General features: G+C 46.8%; 4 protein-coding genes across 4 annotated transcripts in view; 1 reads left to right on the top strand and 3 right to left on the bottom strand.

The window, feature by feature from the left end:
* LOC118511934 (unconventional myosin-XV) overlaps nt 1-3,641 on the bottom strand; it is a 30,720-nt gene extending 27,079 nt beyond the window's left edge. Inside the window, exon 1 of the mRNA XM_036055621.1 lies at nt 2,844-3,641. The gene's annotated coding sequence lies outside the window, so the exon portion shown is untranslated. The remainder of the gene's footprint in view (nt 1-2,843) is intronic.
* Nucleotides 3,642-4,232: 591 nt separating this feature from the next.
* Nucleotides 4,233-5,948, bottom strand: LOC118511965 (probable tRNA N6-adenosine threonylcarbamoyltransferase, mitochondrial). The gene is made up of 5 exons (XM_036055697.1): nt 5,791-5,948; nt 5,581-5,727; nt 5,394-5,527; nt 4,867-5,331; nt 4,233-4,799 (listed from the first exon to the last, which is right to left on the bottom strand). The coding sequence occupies exons 1-5, from the start codon at nt 5,838-5,840 to the stop codon at nt 4,327-4,329; spliced, it is 1,269 nt and encodes a 422-aa protein (XP_035911590.1). The 5' UTR covers nt 5,841-5,948; the 3' UTR covers nt 4,233-4,326.
* Nucleotides 5,949-6,147: 199 nt separating this feature from the next.
* On the top strand, nt 6,148-14,321 carry LOC118511939 (putative 1-phosphatidylinositol 3-phosphate 5-kinase). The gene is made up of 10 exons (XM_036055636.1): nt 6,148-6,333; nt 6,445-7,166; nt 7,240-8,953; nt 10,275-11,156; nt 11,225-12,927; nt 12,999-13,480; nt 13,552-13,715; nt 13,800-13,961; nt 14,034-14,172; nt 14,248-14,321. Exons 2-10 carry the CDS (start codon nt 6,792-6,794, stop codon nt 14,294-14,296), a joined length of 5,670 nt encoding a protein of 1,889 aa, XP_035911529.1. The 5' UTR covers nt 6,148-6,333; nt 6,445-6,791; the 3' UTR covers nt 14,297-14,321.
* A 1-nt stretch (nt 14,322) lies between these two features.
* Nucleotides 14,323-22,450, bottom strand: LOC118511950. The gene is made up of 6 exons (XM_036055661.1): nt 20,939-22,450; nt 16,772-16,842; nt 16,565-16,681; nt 16,270-16,498; nt 15,483-16,199; nt 14,323-15,419 (listed from the first exon to the last, which is right to left on the bottom strand). Exons 1-6 carry the CDS (start codon nt 20,977-20,979, stop codon nt 14,612-14,614), a joined length of 1,983 nt encoding a protein of 660 aa, XP_035911554.1. The 5' UTR covers nt 20,980-22,450; the 3' UTR covers nt 14,323-14,611.
* Nucleotides 22,451-23,451: the final 1,001 nt, after the last annotated feature.

Here is a 23,451-nt window from a genome sequence, read left to right on the forward strand (position 1 = left end):
TTTTCCCTCCCCATATGAAGGCTTTGTCCAAAATTTGGGACCTGGCTGTGATTTCTAAAAGCGCACACAACATCACAGCCGGGAAGGAAATAAAGGCCATTCGAAACGAAGTACGTGTGGTACTTGGCGTGGCAACATATGCCACATGGCAAGTGGTTGCCTGGTCAGGAGAGCCACCTGCGGAACATCGGGAACGGGATGCTTATTATTGTTCGTCCATTTTGTATGCGCGATCGTCACATCGTACAAGTGATAAACTGTGCGGTGGCATCGTTTCTTATCGTGCGCCTGCTACGCTACGTTTTGTGTCACGCCGCGCATTTCCCGTTTCCACGATCCTTGTGTACGTGTGGTCTGGTGTGGTGGGGTGGCCAAGGTAAAACAGCACCGGGAACTTTCGCCACGGTCTAGGTCAACCGTGTGTGTTTAACCACTCGCACACAGACGGTGCGAACGGCGAGCAGCGAATGTAGGTATTTGCATATTGATCTTTTTCCAGCATGGGTATGGCGAAGAAAGTGCTCGAAGAAGGTGCTTAGGATTTCACCAAACCGAGCACGTGTTCGACGGTGATAACAAGATGGCCGGACGGCTTCTTGCTTTTCTTGGGTAGTCGTGAAATCGGCAAGGAACTTAAGCAGCAAACGCACGATCGTACACGATCGTACACTGATTGACATCACTTTGAGGGTGAGGGCTTTCTACTAACATCGATGCTGTGTGTGAGGTACGATTTCGAGGAAAAGTTTACCAAAGATGGAAGCCAACTTCCTGTTTGCTTTATGATTTAAAGTGTACAGGGGTTTAAATCACTCGGTGGAATGTTTCAACTGGATAGCTTAATATTGCAATCCTGTAGTGGAGAGTTGCAAACATACAATGGAATGGAGCATTCTGTTGGGGGAAAATTGAAATTCAGGCCCTACTTAACTTAGCAGAGATATCTGTTCTCTTTCAAACCTCGCAAGAAATCGGGCTGTCAATTATGGGGTTTCGTTTGAGTTGATTTTACACGCAGCTGGGCGAATCGTCAGTCCTGCGCTCCCCGGAAGGGATTCGATCTCCTGTTCGGCTTAGTGGAGACCGGCGCCCCATATCTACCATCGAACTGTCTCAAATAGACTAGTTGTGATGACTAAAACAAGGAGTAGTATCGGTTACCTTTTACATGCCAGTAAATAAAACTATACATGAATTCGGTGGTTTTACTTCCCTTCAAGACGCGCTGGCGATGAATCTTTCCAATGAATTCTCTTGAGCAATAAAACCTCCATTTCGTAAGAATATTCGTTCTGCAAACAAACGCTCACCGCTTCGTCCCATTTAAGGTGCACATATTTTATGACGGCTTAATTTATGGCGTGCCACCACCGAGCGGCCCAGCAACTACGATTGCCAAACGCAAAACTGTGCCAACCCGTTTGTGTGCTGCGCCTACCCTGTTCTGGTCCTTGCAGGCGAGCCGATTTGCGTGCACGACAAAATATAGGGTGCGCGCGCGCTCGCTGCCTGCCGTGCGCGAGGTTCGTCGCTGACACCATCGCGCAAGTCTAATGATTGCGACGCGGTGTAGAAATCAAACGATCGGGCGGATCGGCATGCGGGACTCTGTGTGTGCGGATAACACGTTTGTTCGCCTGTTTGTGCGTCGTTCACGAGTGACAAATTCGGCACACACACACACACACACACACACAAGCACAGGCACAGGCACATAGGGGGAAAAGGGAAACAGGCCACCAATGCCCCCCTGAGCTGTTGGAGGGGCGTTTGATTTCGATGGGGCGTTGTATAGGGCACTAATACGAAAGGGCTTGCCCAATCAGCTCGATCGTCGCAGTAAAAGGATATTACTCAAACGCTCATATCGGTGACGCACTCACTACTATCAAACGTTCACGTTCGAAAGCTTCCTTTACCCGTTCTCCGCTCGCACGCTGGCGTGTGCGCATCAACCGATCCGGCAACATTCCTGCCAACCGCGCAACGGACAGGCAAACACACACACAACACCACCACTGCCACCACCCCAACGTGATGGGCGGCCAGTAGTGGCGCAAAAGTGGCACAAGACACGAAACAATTTCTTCAATGGAATTCCATTCTGTTTATATGTGTTTCGCTGTTGGCTGTACGGTGGTGCGTGGTGGGTTTGGGTTAGGATGCTGGGTGTGCCGCTTACATCGATCGTTGTTTTCTGTGTCTTATACTGCTTCTTCGCCTTCTTCTGTTTCTTCTACTTTTACTAGTCACTAGGCAATCTCTCTCTCTGCAACTCCCCCCCGATAGTTGGGCTCTCTTCTTTCTATATACGTGTGTACGTGTGTACACACGCACACAAGACAAGCAGCAGCGCAGAGCAACGGAGCGATGGGAAAGATCGTGTGATCGGTCGGGAAAGACACCAGAGGGCGAGAGAGGGAGCGCAGCATAGGGGCAACATCATGCATACCGTTTCAGCCCCCGTTAAGCGCTGGGATGCATGTGAGTGTATAGGTGTGCTGGAGAAGGGAGATTATACAAGAATTTGTCACGTCACTTGTTTTGGGTTCCGATCCTCCTGCTGGGGGTGGGTCCCTGGGAGAATCTGTACAATTTCCACTCCTTGTTTTCTGGCCCATTAGATCATACTGTTTGCAATTGGCGAAATAGTGTCCGATGTTTAGCTTCAGTCTTGCAGAGGATCGTACGATCGAGAACCTTCTGTGTAGGGCTTTTGGAAGGTATCCTCGAACCTATTCCCGTTGCGCATACATTTTGATAACAGGTCAGTAAAATTAATCTCGAAGAAAAGCACATAGACGCACACACAAACAATCTCCAGTACAGTTAGCGACACTCACATGTACGGCATGTCAGGGCGGATTGCCGAATCCGCCAACTTTCTTCCGAAGGGGGTGCGGTACTAGGTCGTCAAACTCGGAAACTTCTTCGCTCGCTGCTTCAGCTACCGCTACTTTGCACACACGAAAATTCTTCACGAAGACACTTGGCGACGAACGAAGAGGTAGTATTCTGTTTTCGGTGTCGGTGTCGTTCTCACCCCCGATTTCACTGTACGCCCGTACGCCTTTCTGGCTTCGTTTCACCGAGCGTACCGGGCAGCACACAAACGCGCGAGAAACTGCATACGTAGCACATTTAGTTTGACCGCAAGGCGCTGCGCAGCAAACTCGCCGCGCCACTCCGATCGATGTAAATCCTCTCTACAGCACGGTGCGCACAAGAGATTCGACTCTGCCACAGGCACAAATATCGTAGCCACTGCTGTGAATCATAACTTTTTATTTTGCTTTTATCTATCGCTCGCTAACGAACTATTCACACATCACCACTCTGCAGGCCAATGTACACAGCACAGGGAAAAGTTGACTGAAACACCTTTCCAAAGCTATAGCTGCTTGATCGTGCACCACCACGCTTCACGACACGGAAAAATGGGCTATTTTCAGCGCGATTTGTTCGTCACTAAACTTTTTTTTTGGTCACCATGCACTCCTTTATCTACATACGTCACCGGAAAGGGTCGTGGCGACCAAGCCAGATCGCACTACCTGTGATGACCGTACTCTTCGGATTTGTTCACCTGTTTGATCGTAAGGGCGATACGGGTTTGTGAGAATCGATCGAAGGCAACTTTTGCTGGCTCCCAGCCTCTGGTTACCCGGCCAACACCAATACCAGTGCGGCAACTCGCCATAACATAAACCAACACGGACGCATCTATGCTCGCTTGATTGTGTTGGTTGCTGCTCGAAATACAACCCGTGTTTATATTCATTGGAGGTACCTAGGTAGATTGATTTACGTTGTAAGCGATCGCGGAGAGGGCAAAACCGAACTTCATGCATGCGATCGCAAGTTTGAGAGGCATCTTAGAGGAACATTTTAGAAAAAAAAATTCAATTATTTAAATATAAATCAAGCAAAGGCTTTTGGAACAAGCCAAACTGCTTGAACCTGCTAGTGAGCTGATGATGCTGCTGTAGAATTAAGGTGAAATTAAAATTTAAAAATACACAGGACGCATCCTGGAAATGTACACACATGGTGGAGATCACTTAAAATTTGAAATTAGTTAAGCTACATTTAATTAACCAAAACGTATATTTTAAACGAAAAACTATTCACTTTGAACGAAACAACGCGAGGAAATTGTATTCGAGCAGTTGGCCCGGATAAAGCGAAACTATAGCGAGCCGAAGCCGCTTCGAATGTAGTTTAAAATTAAATGTGCATTAAATGAGCTCTTTACTGTGGATTTTTGTTCTATTTTCCATTCTATTCGTACAACTTTATCTTAAGCAATCTTTTTTGGCATTTTCGTTAGCTACGCGTCGGTTCTTCCTTTGTGGGTAATATATCGACTTTAACCCACTTGCACGCCAAATTCGCTTCCTTCACATCGTCTATCAAGCTTTCGCCTATCGGACATTTGCCACTAATATCGACCGTTTCATAGTTCTTGCTCATTTCACCAGTATCCGAGGCGAGAAGTTTTTCAACACCATTCCACGCTATCATTGTACCATTGTCGGTGCAAAGTTTCTTTGGCGGTCTGTACGTACTGTACCCGAACTGTTCTGCCATACGGCTCAAGGCACTGAAAATGACATCATTGCAAGCAACTCCACCAGAAATGACCAAGCTCCGTTGTGTACTGCCATTGCCGAATAAATTGCGCCGTTCGCAGTATTCTATGGCTCGCTGTGTGCGGTGAAGCATGTGGCGTGTGACTCCTTTTAGGAAGCACGCACAAAAGTCCTCGTAGTCCGGTAGCAACGCGTCAGGTGCAAGATCTTGAGAGCAAAACAAATGAGATTATTTTAATCGATAGGAACCTGAGATTTGGCGTAGGTAACTCACTCAGGGTCGCTTCCCGTTCCAGGATATGTCTCGTAGCTGTGTTTTTCAATCCAGCAAAGCTGAATTGGCAATCGCGATACTTTGACAGTGGTAATGGAAATTCGTAGGCCGAAGTGTTACTTGAGGCAGCTTGAGCGGCGACTTCAATAGCCTGTCCACCAGACATTTGTGCATATTTGGCGATGTTTCGTAACTTCAAACGGCGAGCAATTTTGTCCAGCGCTTCCCCGGGCGCATCGTCCAGCGTTTCGCCCAATAATCGAAACTTTGCCGTACTTTCAATAAACACCAACAACGAATGTCCACCGCTCACAAGAAGGCAGAGGAAGGGAAACGGTATGGGAGAGTTCATACGCGCCATCAAAGCATGCGCTTGCATGTGGTGTATCGGAATCAAAGGTTTGTCGTATGTACGGGCGACATGTTTTGCGTATCGCATACCCACTATCAAACTAAGTGGCAGTCCTAAATAAACGGAATTAATACTGTACATGGTAGAAGAATAACGTTTTCATTTAAGCACTGACCTGGGCGATTCGTGACTGCGACTGCATCAATATCGTTCGGAGATAAGTTTGCTTGTTGGAACGTTTTTTGCACAACGTTTTCAATGTTTGCGCGGTGGATATCTTGCGCTACAGGTGGTATAATTCCACCAAACCTGGAAAAGTATTTCTGCGATGTAGACACTTTCAAAAGCTGTAACAGTATTACCTTAAGTGACTGCTTTGCTGTGAATGAATGTATTCTCCCAGCACTGTTCCGTTGCCGGTAACCAAAGCGGCTCCGGTATCATCACAACTCGTTTCGATGCCCAACACTAGAGGCCTTTGCTGACTACCAGACTGTGCTGAAAAATGTCTATAAGAAATGTTTTAAGGTAATCATCCCTGTAGTATCTGTGAACAGATGTTACTCTCTTACCTCCTACCGAATGCACTAAGCCGGATGAATTGAGTAAATATTCTACACATTTTAGCTGCACTTGTTTTTGCTGCAGGTATGTTGTTTATCGCGACCAAGTCGAATCAAACATAAACAATCATAAGCTTCGTATATAAAAGCTATGACAGACGCGAAGAATGTTAAGAAAACCATTTACAAGAGAAAAAGTATCAAAAAATACATAACTACACGAGTTTTGCGATGAATAAATGTACAAAAAGTATGGCAAAATCAATAACACGGGTAATTTTATAATCGTTGATAATTTTGGCTTTTCAAAAGCACATCTATACTGTATAAATCTTGGGATGGGCCGTTTGACAGATCAGCTGAACATTGACAATAAAACAAAATAAAGAAACAAAACTGAAAAGCACGAAAGGACCTAGGGCTAGCTTACCTGCTTAATTATCACTGTTTCTTCAAACTGTAATCCGCTGCTGGACATTTGGAACAGCCCGGAAACATTACTACTTTGGTGTGTTGAATGCGCATTTGTTGTAGCTTCTAATGGATAGTGAGGTACGTACAATGTGTTGCATTCCACTGCTGAATTCGCTGGAATGCTCCAGCGTACGCTCCAAAAAGAAACAATTATATCATTGCGACGGCTGGTTTCTTTTCTCTCTTTAGCCACCATCCGGCGGACGTTTGGTCGATTTAGTGGATAACGAGTGGATTGCTGACGAGCTGCCTTTCGACCATATCCAAGTACCTTGCGATAAGCTGCCAGATCCCGAGGCAGACAATGGTGACTCACACTTGACGTTGAAAGAGCAAGAGCAGAAATGGACTGACTTGGCGCTAACGTCGCTGGCCCCGGATCTGTCCGTTACCGAGCAAGTTAATTTCCCTGGTGTTTAGGATTGTTGGGAATGTGCTGCACAATACTTGCCACCCTCCCATGTCGATGTGCTGTATTGATTGCAACTTTATTTAAGTGATCACCAGCAAAAACAGTTAATCAATAATCCATTACCATGAATAGACACCTACACTCCCCCACGATTTTAACGGAGTTTGCCCGCACGTTCGAGGAAGAACAGGAAACCATATTTTCGAAGTTAGTAAATAGGCTTACGAACAACAGCCGGTCCAACAATGAATCGCCTCTTCAAGAGGCGGTTCTGCAAGAAGAGCCTTCGACAGGCGACGGCGATGCCGAGAGTAGAGATGTACGGGAAGTACCAGCTGAGGTTAGCCAATCTACCTCATTGGCTACCGGAAACATCCCTGTAAGCGGTGCATATACGGAGCCGAAGCATGGATCGTCTGTAGTTGAAGCGGCCGCTGGTGAACGTAGCACTACTAGCGTACTTCGTCGCTTAAGCAGTCTTATATCGCAGAAACCAAGCGTAAATATCTGTTTATTGACGGGAGCCATAGCAGTGTTTTCTCTCTATCCTACATTCGTTCTTTCCATTATAGACTAAAAGGAGCTACAAGAACACAAATCTTCAAAAATTCTGGATGCCCGATTCCACCTCCATCGAGTGCTACGATTGTTCGGTAAAGTTTTCAACATTCCGCCGGAAACACCACTGCCGCCTGTGTGGCCAAATCTTCTGCACGAAATGCTGCAACCAGGTGGTAACGGGAAAGATAATCAACTGCTCGGATGATTTGCGCGTGTGTAACTATTGCTCGAAAGTAGTCTTGACGTACCTTAAATCGTCCAACATTGCCGCTGATTTAAAGCCGGACTTAAAAGCGCTGCAGGATGATCTGGCCCAAAAGCTGTCAACGCTGCAACCACCGGTAGGTGGCGGAACCGAAACCGGTGGCACTGCCTCGGCGAGTGGCAGAAACCGCAGAAAAATTTCCGTTGGCTATCAAGAGGAACGGTTTGCCGCTAGTGCCGGATCAGGAATTTCTTCAGCCGATCGCAAATCCATCCTGCAGCAGTCTAACTCGTTGAAAACGTTGTACGATGAAATGTGTCGCTCGTTGCCGCTGTACAATCGGGGCCACGAGCTTATCGATTTCCTGTTTAGCAGACAAAAGTCGTCGAACAATATGCAAGCCATCGCCATACTGAATGCGATGATCGACGCGGGATTTTTGATAGCGATATTTGAATTGAAGAATGAGCAGAACAGCGCCGAAGAAGACACCAATGTTACGCACGAGAAAGTGTTGCTACATCAAAAGCAACAGCAGCAGCAATTGCAACGCGAGGGCAGCGGTGGATCGGTAGAGGATGACGAGGAAAGCACCACAATCACGATCGAGTTCAGCGAAGAAACGGTGTACAAGTTGGCTGTGTTACAGGGCACCAACACCCCTGGGCCGGGAGGTGGAGGTGGAGCAGGAGAAGGCGCCTACCACTTGGAGTTGAACTTTAAATCCAGCTCCGTGTTGATGCGCTCAGGGAATGACGATCAATCGTCCGTCGATAGTGAAGACGGCACGGGAAGCGGCATCGGAGGCAGCACAACGTTGAGCAGCATAATGCTGAAGGATTCGATAATGGACAGCTCGTATTTAATATCGACCGGAGCTAAAGCATTGCTGAAAGCATTCTGCGAACACGAAGAACTGCTCGTGAATCAATTGCTGAGAGCGCAGAACCTTGATCCATCGTGGAGCAAAACGCTCATCCCGATAGTGGCCCGTGTGGCAAACACCATGCGTCTGGATGAGGCTTACGGCACGGACGCGATGGACATCCGGAACTACGTTTACTTCAAGAAGGTCCCCGGCGGGGATCGCAGTGAGTCGCAGATACTGGGTGGAGTGGTTTTTTCGAAGAATGTTGCCCACAAGGAGATGTCGCAAAAGGTGGACAAACCGAAGATATTGCTGCTGCAGTGTGCGATTGCCTACCAGCGCGTGGAAGGAAAGTTTGTCAGCTTTGATACGCTGATGCTGCAGGAACGTGACTATCTGCGTAACAAGGTGTCAAAAATCATCAGCCTTGGACCGAATATTGTGCTCGTGCACAAGAATGTTGCCGGCATCGCTCAAGATATGCTACGCAACAACGGAATAACGTTGGTGCTGGACGTTAAATTGTGCGTGCTGGAGCGCATCGCACGGTTTCTGGATTGTGATATTATCAGCTGCATTGACTCTAATGTTGGACAGCCGAAGCTGGGTGTTTGCGATCGGTTCAGGATTCAAACGTTTTATGATGATCAAGGTAAGCTGGAAATTGACGAGTTTATAATTATCTTCATATTACTTACTTACTTATCAAGCGCTTCAATCGCTTCGCGGTCTTGGCCTGCTGCCAAGTTTCAGTTTGGGCCTAATACGGCTCCTCAGTCCATGTCGACGGCCTAAACCGACTTTACGGGATGGGTCGTCCGGTGTTATTTTCATGACAAGACCATTCCACCGGAGCCTGGCGAATCTAATTCGCTGCACGATCATCGTACAGCTCGTAGAGGGGCCAAAAAGCCTTCTGAGCATCTTCTTCGTTAATTTTGGGCTCGAATCTATGTCTCAGAGCCGTAGAAGAGTAGTGGGACTATGTATGTTCTGTACAGTCCCAGCTTCGTCCGTCGTGACAGGTATTTTGAGTGGAGAAGTCCATCAATGTTGATGTCGGTGCTGACTTTTGACCCTAGTTAGGTGAAGTTTTGGACGACTTTATAGGTGCGATCACTTGTCTGTACATCACGTAAAACAGTATTTAATAGCAGAGTCTTTGGTGTAGTCACCATCATTTTGGGGTGCGGCTCGTTAATCTCCAACCCGAGGTTCTATGCCGCTCGCTCGATCCTTTGGTAAGTTTCTGCTACATACGGGAGCCTCAAACCAATGATGATTATGTCATCATCAAAAGCCGGGATCTGGATTGACTTATAGAAGATGGTCTCCGAAGTTTGCTCCTCACTGAGTCACGAATGCGCCAGATCTGCGGGTGCTGGTGTATGCGATTTTAAAATCAATGAAGAGATAGAACGAGTGGAGCCGCCGCAAGATCTGGTCTGTGGTTGATTTTCCGTTTTGAATTCTCTCTGATAGTTTCAATTATCTCTTCAAAGGAGGAGATCTTGTAGGAGATATTCAACACCGTAATACCCCTGTAGTTACTGCACTCTAGCCTATCTCACTTCTTGTATATGGGATGGATTATACCAATCACAAGGCATTGATTCCCTATCCCATACCCATAAAAATTTGATGAATTTCCTGTTTGAGTGCTGCACCACCGTTTTTGATCAGTTCGGCTACTATTCCCTCCGTGACTTGTTGTTCTTTAGAAGACGGATAGCGTTTCTTGTCTCATCAACGCTAGGTGGCAGTAGCATGATATCATCTAGTGGAGCCTCCGGCTATTAGCTAAGGACTGAGAAGGGCTTGAGGGTCTCTGCCTGGTATTTGACCAGATCTCCATCCGATTATTCCGACAGCAGGTCACCTTAGGTCTGAAGTTATTTCGGCGACCTGCTATATCCTGGTAAAACTTTCTTCCTGGTCCGTGTTTAAATGACAATAATGTTTTATTATTCCAGGATCTTCCAAAACATTAATGTGCCTCGAAAAGCAGCACAGTCCTCGAGGATGCTGCATTCTTCTCCGGGGATCCAAACGAAGCGAGCTGGCAAAAATAAAGAAAATTGCATCCTTGTTGCTTCTGGCGCGTCACAACTGGCGCTTTGAGCTGTCGTATCTGTGCGACGTGTACGCGATGCCACCGACGCCTCGGACAAGCATATTCGATTCGAAAGAATCTACCCCCTTGGATCCACTGCCACAATCGCAATGCTTAGAAGCTTCTGTCCAAATACCGAAGGAAGAAACTTCGATGCCGTTCGACAACGATAAAACAGCGGTTCAAAAAGAGCAACCAACAAAAATCGTACGCATGACGACAGAGACTGCAGCGAATCGAGAAAATGTTGGCGACTGGACGGATCCATTGCGGTCGGGAGCGTTCGGACCATCGGAGGACGGTGGTGGCCAGTATGCCGACGAAGACGACACATCGTTCGAGCTAGCAGCAGAAACGCCTAACGATAACCGATTTCGGTCGGCACTCAGCTCGACCATTTTGTCCATCAGTCCGTTCGTCGCGTTCCCGCTACCATACCTTGAGACAGACGCTGGCCGTAAGTGTGCTCTTCGTTGTCACTTTCCCGAAGAGCTGTACTTCTCCAAGCAATGGAGCAACGAAGGAACGTTAGGTTCGATGGGCGAAAAAAGCTGTGCAGCATTGATCGATAATGCTGCCGGGGCTGGGACCGGCGCCCCGATCGAAGAGGAAGAAAAGCAACTGTTACCGGTGCATCCGTTCGTGACGCATAAGATAACAGCCTCGGTGGACAGTAAGGAGATGCAAACGATTCTCGCCAGCTTCCGCGCTTGTGGTGGTCGTTATCCGAAAGTTTCCATGAGTAAGTGACTGGAAGATCAAGTTTTACTTTGTAGGCACAAATCTTCATGAAATTATTTCCAATTTCAGTGAAGAAGACATCATCTCGCAAACGGCGTCTTACCACGATGGCTCAACGCTCGCTGGAAGAATTCGTTTATCGTGATGCGTTGGACATCGAAAACCACCAACGGTTGCCGGTGCTGTTCTGTAGCTTCAACTACAACGAAAACGTTCCTTCCACGTTCTGTGCGCAACCATCCTATCTGGACATGCAATTCTATGGGCAGAACGACATTATGCTTGGACTGTTTCTGGAGCACTATTGCTTCCGTAGCACGTACATCTGCAAATCGTGCAACCTTCCCATGATGGATCATGTGCGACGCTACGTCCACTCGGGTGGCTGCATTCAAGTGAAGCTGGTAGAGGATGTGACCAAGATGGATACCGGCACGATACTGATATCGTCCAAGTGTACAATCTGCAACGAATACTCTAAACCGGCCCCAATGTCCCAGGACACCTGGTGCTATTCGTTTGCAAAGTTTCTGGAACTTCGGTTTCACGGCCATGCCTACAAGAAACGAAACTGCGAAGGAATCACGGATGACTCGGATCGAAGCGACGAAGCAGGTGGGATGGTGTGTCGGCATTCGCTGCACCGCGACTTTGAGCAAAACTTCTCCTACAAAGGGATCGTGGCAAGCTTCCGCTATACGGCGGTCGATGTGTGGGAAATAGTGTTACCGGCGATGTCTATCTCGATGGCGATCCCGGCAGTTGGGAGTAACCATCGGTGCATTACCGATCAGCGGACGGAAGAAATGAAGGCGCTCGCGATAATGGGATATGATGTGTTTGTTAAGATTTTGGAAAAACTTGCCGAACTGTCGGTCGATACGGATACGTTCGGCAAGCTGAAAAAGAAAGCCAACCAGGATCAGGTAGCGTTCAAGCAGCGCATCGAAAAGGTGCAGAAGCTACTGACGGAGGATGTGCTTTCGGTGGAGCTAATCGATGACGCGATCGTGACGCTGAAGCACACGCTAGCAGAAGCAATAGAGGAGTGGGAACCGAAGTTGCACGACATAATCAACCAGGCAAAGAGTGCTCAAACATCAAAGCCTGCAACGACGGGAGTGGATAGTAGCAGCAACACCGGTGCCACGATCGACAGTGGGATGATCGCTACCGAAGAATTGGATCTAACTCGAGCTAACGATCCGCAGCAGGATGTAGCGTCTTTTACGGAACCAGTGGAGACCGAACCAATTGAAAGCGCTCCGTCAGGGGTGAGTGGAAAGCTCGACCCTGCTGATTCGATTACGGCTGAGCTAGAGGAAGAGAAAGTGGTGGCCACCTCTACTAGCGAGGAAAAGCAACCGTTGAGGGAGTGCCTGAATGAAAAGAAAACAGTTAAAACCATACTGAGCCAACTGCTCTCGACGAACGATTATTCGCACATTCTAAGCTCGCCCTTGCCAGCGCACGAACACCATTGCCTGAAGGCTGGTCTGTTCCCTATCGTAGTGAGCGAGCACGATTTGGGCTCCTGCATTGCGTACAGTCTGATGTCCCAGGAGTATCGCAAAATGCTGGACAGCATGCACAGTGGCGGTAATGGTGGAATCATCACGATAGGAGCGCCCGAAAACAGTCCCAACATGAAGCGTAAATCCACCTCGGTGAGCTCGACTACGGATGCAGAAGACTCACCCGGTATGGGTCACGCAAAAAGTGAGCAAGACAAAAAGCATAAAAACGCTGCCCACAGCGAAATCCATTTTCAGGTATGAGCTATCGGACACTATTGGCCACTTTTCCCATCGCTAGTCAATGCTAATGTATTTCATTTAAATAGGATGCTAACTGCAACTTTGTTTGCCGGATCTACTTTGCAAAAGAATTCGATTTTCTGCGGTGTCAGATTCTGAAACATCCTCCAGCCTCAGGAACGACGCATCGGGTATCGGTTGGAACCACAGGCAGTACAGGCACCACGGGAACAGTATCCGGTGCTGGCGGTGGAAATGGATCGAATGTCAGTGGGACGGATACGCTCGAAGCTTCCCAGGAAGCGATGGAAGTTGTGCGAAAAATGTTTGCACGATCGTTGAGCAAAAGTGTCCGCTGGGAGGCACGTGGTGGCAAGAGTGGCTCCAAGTTCAGCAAAACGGTCGACGATCGCTTTGTGCTGAAAGAGATGTCACGCACGGACCTGACAATATTTGAAAACTTTGCCCCGAACTACTTCGAGTACTTGCAGCGTTGCATGAGGCTGAAGCACATAACGCTGCTGGCCAAAATATTCGGAGTCTTCAAAATTACGATCAAACGGAAAGAGTGCGTCACGCTGAGCGTTATTACATCTAAACAGTGGGTTATTAATTTCGTTAACTTTGTACTATCTACAGCAATACCACTGTTGAGAGCGCCGTGCTAGTTATGGAGAATCTGTTCTGTGGAAAGGACATCAACGAAAAGTATGACCTGAAAGGATCGGATCGTAACCGTCTCGTGGATCCGAACCGGCAGACTGGAACAGAACGAGTGTTGATGGATGAAAACTTTATTCAAAGTAAGATTTGAACGACGAGCTGAGATGCCGCAGCTTAGTCTGAGCGGAAATAAGAGCGTCATGATTGCCTGTTACCATTTCTAGTGTCCTGGACGAATCCGCTGTACATTCTGTCCCACAGCAAGACAGTGCTGAAGGAAGCCATTACGCGGGACGCTTGTTTCCTGGAGCGCAACGAAGTGATGGACTACTCGCTTTTGGTCGGATTGGAAAGTTCAGAAAGGAATCTCGTAATAGGGATAATCGGTAAGGCGGACTGTGCTGTGCATTCCATGCGAGTTGCAGGTCTACGCTAACATAAACATTTCAATCCCATAGATTACATTCGCACTTACACTTTGGACAAAAAGTTTGAATCGATGATCAAGCAGTCGGGACTTATGGGCGGTCATGGAAAGCTACCCACCGTGGTTTCGCCCAAGATGTACAAAAATCGGTTCATTGTGGCGATGGAAAGGTAAGTGGATCAAGATTTTGTCCTAGCAAAATGTACGATTGTGCTCATCTGTGCTTTCGTTTCTCTGTTTTAAAGATACTTCCTATGCGTGCCGGATCGTTGGGAAGGATTGGGAAAGAAATAAATGTAAGTGTGTGCTTCTATAGTAATTGCATAGCCATAGACATAACTCTTATCCGAAATAACAAAGGTATTAGTGCTCTTTTGTGCGTTGGGCTTACGATTTTAAGGACTACGGAAGAATGGAAGACAAGAAGCTCATGCCCAGGTTGTTACAATGTTGTGTAACTTTCGACACAAGGCCTTTTATTCTCAGGGTCTCCCTTAAAATCGACTAGCATGAAAAAAGGGTAAACAAAGTGAACCAGCATGGTCCGATTCCTGGGCCTATATATCCGGATACATACAGTCGTACATACAGACACCAATAGATTATTGTTTAGTAGAAATGTGAATCGTAAATAGTGGCCGGTTCAGCCCATCGGGTAGACCGCTGCTTGGCCGGAGCATTTAGCACGACGAACGATTGTGTCCCCGTTTTAACCTTCTCTCCCGGCTTCTTGTGTCCGTACGGCGGCGGCTGGTACGTGGCTTTGCGATAGGAAGGGTTCGCCTCGATTACCTTCGTACGATTGCGCACACTGTGATCGCCTTTTCGGTGTAGATCTTTGTAGAAAATGATTGGCTCATTTTCGCGCTGAATGGCAATGATGGGCGATTTGGCGCGTCGGCCATGCTTCGCTATTCGTACCGGTAATTGCACTGGACTGCCTGCCCTTAGGCCGGCTTTAGCATCCTTTACACCTACGCCGCCGGTGGTAGAAGCGACAGTCTTGCCCGTAGCCACTGTCCCGTCGTTCGTGGTAGCTGTGGAACTGCTTCCGCCACCGACATTTTCTACGTGTACCACCGGAACCGGCTGTATTGGTTGCGTTGGATCGGTAGTAAGCTTACTGTCCTGGAGTATCTTCTGCGCCAGCAGACTGCCACGTTCTTTGGGCGGTGATCGTTTCTTGATCATGAGCTCCCGCTGCGCTTTCCGATATTCGGGCTGCGAGATGAACTTGTCTATTACGTCCGGCTTGGTACTATCGGTGGGAGCGGCATGAACGTTATACTTGATGGGAGACGGCGTACGGCGACTCAGACGACGCTGTGGCGGTTTCTCGTAAACATCCTCCAGATTGATGCTGCACACCGGCTTCTTCACCAACGGTCTCGTACGAGGATAGTCCACGTAAGAGCAGCTACAGAAAACAGATCGTTAAACATCGTCTGATCGACTGATCTCTACTGACTGCCCAACTTACCGATACATCGGAGTATAGTCCATGGCACCCTGCATGGCAAGAAAGTTGTCCTTCGGTTTGGCCTTCTCAGGTTTGACCGTAATGTGGGGGTCCCTGAAGCTGTAGCTGTACTCGGCCTCACGTCCAAGAAAATCGCCCTTGAGCGACAGATTGTCCTTGCGCACTACACACTGCGAACGCCATTGATCGCTAGCCCCACCCGTCGGTAACTCTCGATAGCTTTCCTTGTACTCGGGCCGGAACTCGATCGTTCCGTGCAGACTTAGGTTATCAAACTTGCGAATCGGAGCGCTCTTGGTGAAGTGGTCGTAGTATTTGTAACACTCCTTGTACTCCGACGGTGCCTCACGGAAGTTGCCGGTAAATGCAATGTTGTTCAGCTGTGGCGTCGAACGTGACTTGTCCGCTGCCAACGGAAGTGCAAACTGGCTTTTGTATTCCGGCTCGAACGTGGCTTCGCCGGTCAGTCTTAGATTGCTGCGGGTTAGCTGTTCTTTGTTGTGCAGCTTCGAATCGGACGCGCTCAGATCGTCTCGTTTCTCCTTTTCTTTGCGCTTGTTTCGATTGCGGTACCGTTGATCCATGCCTGCCGGTAGAAAATCGTACGGCAGGAATGATGACTTATACTCTGAAAACGCATTGGCAAGTCCGGTACCGCGCAGTCCATTCTCCGGAAGCTTGAAGCTTTCTTCGGGTCTGATTGCAGGTGGTCGAGATCTGCAAAACGGAAAAGCATTCGTTAGCAAGTGCGCTCACAAGGCATCGTTCCATGCAGACAGAAGCGTACTTCACGATCGTGTCCTGCGAATAGCTGACAAACTTGGAATGGTTCTCGGATATTCCCTTCATCGTGCCTGGTTCAATGTGTAGCGAGGTGCTACGTCTCAATGGAACTGCTCGTTCGTAGGCCGCTCGGCGCTGAAATCGGTCCACGTACTCTGTAACTTGCTTATCAACTGCCGACGGTAGCGAGGGCTCCGATTTGTTGTACAACGAAAAGTTACTTCCCAGGTGTTCTGTAATGAACGGATTACAATTACATCTATTCGGAAGAAGTAACTATGGCTAGAGGTTCGACTTACTAGCGTGATTTTGTGAAAACTTTCGCTTCCGGTAGCAGTTTAGCTCGTCTACAGTGATGTACTCGTGTGGATGCTTAACGGATGTTCGGTCCTGCGCGTACCACCAGCTTCCGGTTCCTTGAGGATGTAAGAGCGGATAAATTAGAGCCATTCTAAACTGTAGTCAAACTAAGCTAAACGGTATTTGGCACTCAGTTTGTAACGTACTCTGCCTTAATCGAGGTATATCCGGCTCGGACACAAAGACATTCCAATCCAAATAGTTGCCACCGTAGGACCTGCAAAACAATCGAATGTAAACTTAACATTGCTGTGCTATATCGCGTTATCGGAGTTAAAGCTATGACTCGGTTTGAATTTCTTTACCATTTACCCAATTACCAGCTGGCTTAAACAGAAGAGGTTAGGGTCTCTTTGCTAATCTGATGACAGATAATAGTCACTTTTTTGTAATCTAGAGAATCCTTTCACTGCGATAACATATCGATACACAACTAGCGGTCGGATCGTTAGTTGTGGTGGAAAAAACGTTACCGTACAGGTTTTCCAAACAAACAATCGACGTTGCGTTCCTGTGCATTGATCCAAATAAACGATTCGCTTGGATCGCTAAGCAACAGTGCCATATTATTTACCGCCAAGCACCGTTGGCAAGGACCGTATAGCTTGATACGGAAAAACGCTCGAAACTTGAATCAATTACGCCAAGGCGTTTCCATTTACTGAGGCGCTTGTTGCAAATGATAAAGCAGCCACAGAACTTAACCCACATTCGTACGAAGTTGACGTTTAGGTTGAAATTGAATTCGATTTGATTACTGTGACAGGGATATACGATGGATTTTTTTGTACGATCTCACCGTACTGATGAGAATTATAGAAATACTTGAAACTGCTTTGAATAATGTGTCAATGTGTGTTTTTAACATGGTTAAAAAAACAATATGGCCGTCTTTATTGAAAAAAGGGGAGGGAATTGTTGAATAATAATATACGGAACGTTCTGCACAGTGTACCAGGCATTTTTCTTGGATAATTCTGGCTCTTTACGGTCCAGGTCTGTGCGACGACAAAGCCCCTTTACGAAGGAGCGTCCTTCGTTCAACGAGCTCCTCTAGAGAGCGTGAGGTCTCTAGAGGATGCCTTCTTCCCTTGCCGCTAGATCTGTCTCTACCCATCCCTATCAGAGTAATCCTAAGTTGAGCTATCCTATTTGAATGCCTATTGGGATAAAGTTTTTTTAGCAATTGTAAATAACGAGACTTTGATCGTAGGTTCAATGAGATGGTGATTACAGTATCAAATCCAACGGGGTTTCAATTAGTGATGGAGTCCATGGTTTCTGCCCTTCCGTTTCTGTCTTTTCTTGACTTGATCTTACCCGTAACTGGGGAGGCAGTCTCGATTGAATTTGATCAAACCAGATGTGAAAAATATTAGAACATGAAAAGAGCCAAACTATAGGATACAATACTAGGACATAAAAAGACACTGTATGGCCTATATCGGGCGGAGTCATAACCTAGGACGGACCAGGATTCAGTCAGTTCGGGACTCCTTTCGAGCACGGGACTCCCTCGCAGCCGCTTAGTCCGCGTTCCGTTAAACCAGCCATTGGTAATAATAATCTTCATAGACCTTCGAATAACTTAATCCAAATACATGGTTCAAGAAGATCACATGGCAACAAAGAACAGAATTTTTTTTTATTATCCGTACCGAACTCGATATCCGTCTTCTGGTTGTCTGATTGATTACCAGCGATAATGACAATAATCGGGTCTCGGGTCCTGCTAACCGAAACCTACAATAGATCAACGCATAGGCATGTTTCAGAAGTGAATATACCCTCGTTAAGATCCTTTTTTCTATTGTAGGAAGATCGCTTTGTAACGTATTGTATGATACAAGCGTACATCGTACAAGCACCTTACTGAAAGCGATTATGTACCCCGTACAAGTACCCCGGAAGTCAAGAAAAATTAGTGAAATCAATCATCCGTGTCCTTTTTGAACAGATCTTACATTCACTGTCGTAGAAGCGATAGCTATGTACACATTATGCAGTGCCAAGATAAACAAGCAACTCTGAAATGTATAAGTAGAAGAGGCACGAACAGGAAGCCCCACTATTAAAAATAGTGGGGAGCATTCTAAATATCGTTTATAACTGGTTTGAGTTTTACAGCATCTTCTCATTTCTGGACATTGTTACAAAAATCTTTCGCCTAAAACAAAGCTGACCATCACACAGAGAGAGGGAACGTTTATCGCAAACATTCCAAACTGATCTCTTCAGTGATAAATATATTTGTTAGGGAAACAGGAAGAAGCATTCAATAAATCTGTATCTGAGAGATTTATCCAATCTTTCTGAAGCCAAAACGCAAAAGCAACTGCTCGTCAAGGCCCGGATAATGCTGCAATAAATACATTTTTAAAGCCATGACTAAGCCATGATAAAAGCCATGACTAAGCAGAAGAGGATGAAACCGTGGACGAAGTAGCTCTCCACCTCTTATAAGTGGTCTTGCAGGGGCTTCGAATTAGAGGCCTACAATAAGTAGTCCATTTTAGGGTCCTCGAACTACCAGAGAGGATTCCGGAATAGAACCCACTGGATACATTTTCGCCGTGGAGCGTATCGTTTTGAAAATGGCAGTGCAGCAGCTTCACTCCTACCATCTCTTGGACACTTCGGGGACCATCTTCTATAAGTCAATCCAGATCCTGGCACACATAGACATGGCATAGACATTGGTTTGAGGCTCTCCTATGTACCAGAAAGGTTTGCCAAAAGATCGAGCGAGCTTCATTAATCCCCGGGTTGCTTATTTAACGAGCAAAAACCAAAATGATGGTGACTCCACCAGAGGCTCTAGTCTGGAGACCGCACCTTTGAAGACGTCCAAAACTTCGCCTATCTTGAACTAAATGTCAGCACCGACAACAACATTGATGTTGAGTTACGCTCAAGGATGCTGGCTGCTAACCGGTCATACTACAACCTAAGGAAACTTCTCCACTCTAAATACCTGTCGCGACGGACGAAGCTGGGACTGTAAAGAACATTTATAGTCCCGTGAGTTTGAGACATGGACTCTGTCCAAAACTGAAGCTCTCATAGCCGCGACCGAGAGAAAGCTCCTCAGAAGGATTTTTGGCTCCGTATGTGTGCTTGAATGGTCATCTAAAATTGTTTAGACTTTATATTAATTTTTAGAATTAGACTCGCCATGTTCTAGTGGCCTGGTCATGTCATGGCCTGGTCATGACACCGGACGACCCAGCCCATAAAGTCCTTTTAGGCTGTCAACCTGGATAGAGGAATTGTGATAGGCTCAAACTGAGATGGAGTGATAGTATTGATGAGTCCACTAGAATGGACCCGGACAATGATTTGGGAGACGACGATGCTAAATCTTCTTTTTATCGGTTGTTTATAGAGGATTTGGGTCTCTGATCATACGATATTGTTAAACCGTGAGCGATACCGAGGATTATCACAGCAGGCGAAGACCGCGAAACAGTTATAGCGCCTGATAAGTAATTATTTGGAATTTCGTGAAATGGGCTTGATTACGGGAGCCTCATGGAGGAGGGCCATATAAACGACCCATGGGAATCTGTAGTAGTTATAGTTGTGTTTTTAATGTTGTGGTTTTAATGTTATATAAATTACAGACAAACATAGACTAACACTAGATCCTCAAGAGGCCTTCAATTGCTCGTAGCTGGATAGACAGTTCAGGTACGCATGAGGGGATGAAGCATTCGTGGGAATCTAACCTAATTTATTATAGCAATATTTAGCTGTATTAAAAACCTGCTTCAGTCTAATTTAACAAATTTATTTTACATGTTTTTGAATCTATTTTTATATTTCGCTCCAAATTTGTCACAAAAATTGCCCTGGAAAGGGAAAAGCACACTCAGCCAAGAAGAATGTCAAAGGAACGTTACAAAGTTTTACATGAACTATCCGTTCGCTCGAGCCATGAAAGTAAGTGACCTTTAAAGTGTTTGGTCGATTTTGGCGTTACACGTCGTTTCCGTTTCATCTTTAGCACATTCAATCCGACCGAACGACGACCGACCGACCGAATGGGCCAATTAGGAGGAGGCGGAAATGTTACTTACTACACGATTGACCCACTTTGTGCGGTGAAAGAAAGGTTGCAAAAACATTGCACAGCACACCAATTTAGTATGCCCTTCGGGTTAACGCTTCGCTAGTAGTTTGTAAAATCGGTCGTACACTTTAGCACAAGTAGTTTAATTAAATTGTTGCAGGAAATGGACACTGTTTTACAGGCGGTTCGTCGCATAGAAATGATTGTGCTGCAGTAGGGGAGAAAACAAAACCATGCTTACCTTGCGGCAGGTCCATGCTGTCGGTGTTTTAGGCGCACCATTTTGAGAGTTGCTGAAAGGGACAATTCGTCCAGATGGCAATAAACACTAAATTATAATTCTAACAGCACACGGTGGACACGCAAGGTGTCGGAGGCGTTGAATTGAAACACTATTTATATCCACATTTCTATTTCGAACCACCGTAAACATGGGAGCCTTCGAAATGTCACCGGCCAGTGCCGTACAGACAGCCGAGCCATCAGTTATCACTTTAATATTTGATCATTCGGTGAAAATTGAATGATAAAAGAGCTGGCGGTTGGGTCGTAAATGCTGCTGTACGAGCTTTACGAGCGTTTCACAGATTATCGACGTTTTTGAACGACCAGGAAGATTACACGGGTCCCAGTTGGGGGATATTAAATTTCGATTTATTGCCCTGATAACGTAATCAGAAGAACACTGGTAAACCGTTACACAATACACATTGGATATTGGTCCGCATGGTGCCACGTGCAGGATAAGGATAATGCCCCTCCACGTTAGTATCCTTCGGCAGAACACGCTAGGCGGTGTACGTCCACGCTACAGAATCACCAACCACCACTGAACCGTTTATCACTTCATTCGAACACGTGGGGTTGCAGTGTGAAGCAAGAGTGGATTCCCGGCACGACAACTCGCCACAACGCGCCAAGGTGGAATTGTACGAGCCGTTCTCACTCACGCAGTCCGACGGTATGTCCCAGCAGGACACATGCTTCGCGCTGGACCGCTGAAGCGGTACTAAATCTGGACCTTCGTCAGTCAGCCGACGTCTTACTAGCTTTAGGTCGCTAAAAATAAATTAAACCGACCCAAGTCCCGCTCAGCTGGGGTCTGCCGGCTCTACCCCGTTGCCACTCATTTTCTTTGGGTGCTTCCAGCCAGGACTCTTTTTGACGACCACACTGCTATGGTCAACTAGTAGGGGCGAACCGCTCTCGCACACTCGCGCTTGCTCGTGTGGGAGTGCTCTAGCAGTAACGACGAGCGTGTGGGGCCTGATGGGGTCTTGATGGATGGGAAGGTGGGAAAAGGAAAAAGTCACGCCTTGACCCTACCCATCTCAAGGCAATCCAACGGGTGCCAACGGTGAACTAATCGTTATTATTTTCCGTCCTCTCGCTGTAAACTCGCCAGCCAACATACGGGCCAGTTGTTCGGCCTTTCATGGGCCTAGATACATTGGGCGAGAGTGATTGTTTGTATACGGCAGGGAAGAACCTCAAACTGTTAGACAAAACATTTGCTTATCAATCACAAGGATTTTGTTGATACTCCAGATCAAATTGATCAAATCAAAACTGATAATGCTATTAAAACAAAATTGGTACAAAGCCATATCTTAGCGCCTGATCCAAATCTGACTCCCAAACACACTCGATGCATTGTACGTCACCCAGGGCCATTTCTTTGACCTGGCGAATTATCGACGAAGGACCCGTTCGGCAAACATCGTTCGTTCGTACGTACGGGCGTGCAAACAAGTAATGGCCCCTTAACTTACCAGCCGGACGAAGGAACGAGGAACTCCCTCGCAAGACCCGCGTGCTGGAAACAGAACGGATACGGTGGTGCTGCCGGTGGATGTGGTAATATTGTAGCGTTCCATATAAACCAGTTCAAGGCTGCCAGCAACAGTTCGTTGGTCCGCGGGCACTAGGACCACCCGACCGCCCCCTGTCCAGCTGGACGAGATGGACATCGCAACGGGATTGAGGTTTTAGACTGGTAATGTTCTTCATTAGAAGGAAACATACGTTCCAAAGGCATGATGGGCGTTGGTCGGATGGAACATATTAGCGTCCGGTCACGGTCAGTCCGGTTCTTCGTCGCAATCTGTAAAGTAATCTATTTAAGTGATTCTTTTCCCGCTACTAAGGTCACCTCTGTGTGTGTGTGTGTGTGCGTGTGTGTGTGTGTGTTTTTAAGTTTTTGTTTCGCGGGGCTTTGCTCCAGCTACTCCTAAAATCCACCCATTGCAAATGACCAAAGCCAGTTTTACGTCAGATTACCTGGGAATGGGTTTACGATCACCAATTAGGAGTTTTCCCTCTTTTTATTAATTAATTAGTGCGGAAGCAATGATGAATGGGAATTTAATTTGGCCTCCAACAATCACAGCCATCGGTAATTAAGTGTTGTAAAGTGGCGGTGTTTACTAAACGTGTCCGAGATTTCGATTTTCGGATAGCAAACGAGCGTTCTGTTCAGAAAATCACTGGTACAAATGGAACAGATTAATGAGCTTCATTAAAAATATGCTGCGCCAATATTGGAGGTGTGTAAGTAGAAGCTCCTTAAATTGAAAGATTGGACCGACTAGATCTGTCTCATATGATTTCTTGCTCTCCATTGTTTCATCGCCTCTTGTTGAAGGAAAAGGAAGTTAAAATAATCCTTCGCGTTACATCTGATATTTTTCTTCCCATCGGTACCAAGCTGTGTAAATTATGTTGTTGACCTTCGTTTGATGCGTGGTAAAATGA

Source organism: Anopheles stephensi, chromosome 3, assembly GCF_013141755.1.
Source record: "Anopheles stephensi strain Indian chromosome 3, UCI_ANSTEP_V1.0, whole genome shotgun sequence".
Classification (NCBI taxonomy): domain Eukaryota; kingdom Metazoa; phylum Arthropoda; class Insecta; order Diptera; family Culicidae; genus Anopheles; species Anopheles stephensi.

Coding starts and splice junctions, on each gene's coding strand:
- LOC118511965 (XM_036055697.1), bottom strand. CDS start 5,840: ATGTGTAGAATATTTACTCAATTCATCCGGCTTAGTGCATTCGGTAGG. Junction 5,528..5,580: donor CAGCAAAGCAGTCACTTAAG/GTAATACTGTTA, acceptor ATACTTTTCCAG/GTTTGGTGGAATTATACCAC. Junction 4,800..4,866: donor GGAACGGGAAGCGACCCTGA/GTGAGTTACCTA, acceptor TTTGCTCTCAAG/ATCTTGCACCTGACGCGTTG.
- LOC118511939 (XM_036055636.1), top strand. CDS start 6,792: ATGAATAGACACCTACACTCCCCCACGATTTTAACGGAGTTTGCCCGC. Junction 7,167..7,239: donor TTATATCGCAGAAACCAAGC/GTAAATATCTGT, acceptor TTTCCATTATAG/ACTAAAAGGAGCTACAAGAA. Junction 11,157..11,224: donor TTATCCGAAAGTTTCCATGA/GTAAGTGACTGG, acceptor TTCCAATTTCAG/TGAAGAAGACATCATCTCGC.
- LOC118511950 (XM_036055661.1), bottom strand. CDS start 20,979: ATGGTGCGCCTAAAACACCGACAGCATGGACCTGCCGCAAG. Junction 16,200..16,269: donor TCGCAGGACACGATCGTGAA/GTACGCTTCTGT, acceptor TCCGTTTTGCAG/ATCTCGACCACCTGCAATCA. Junction 15,420..15,482: donor GACTATACTCCGATGTATCG/GTAAGTTGGGCA, acceptor TGTTTTCTGTAG/CTGCTCTTACGTGGACTATC.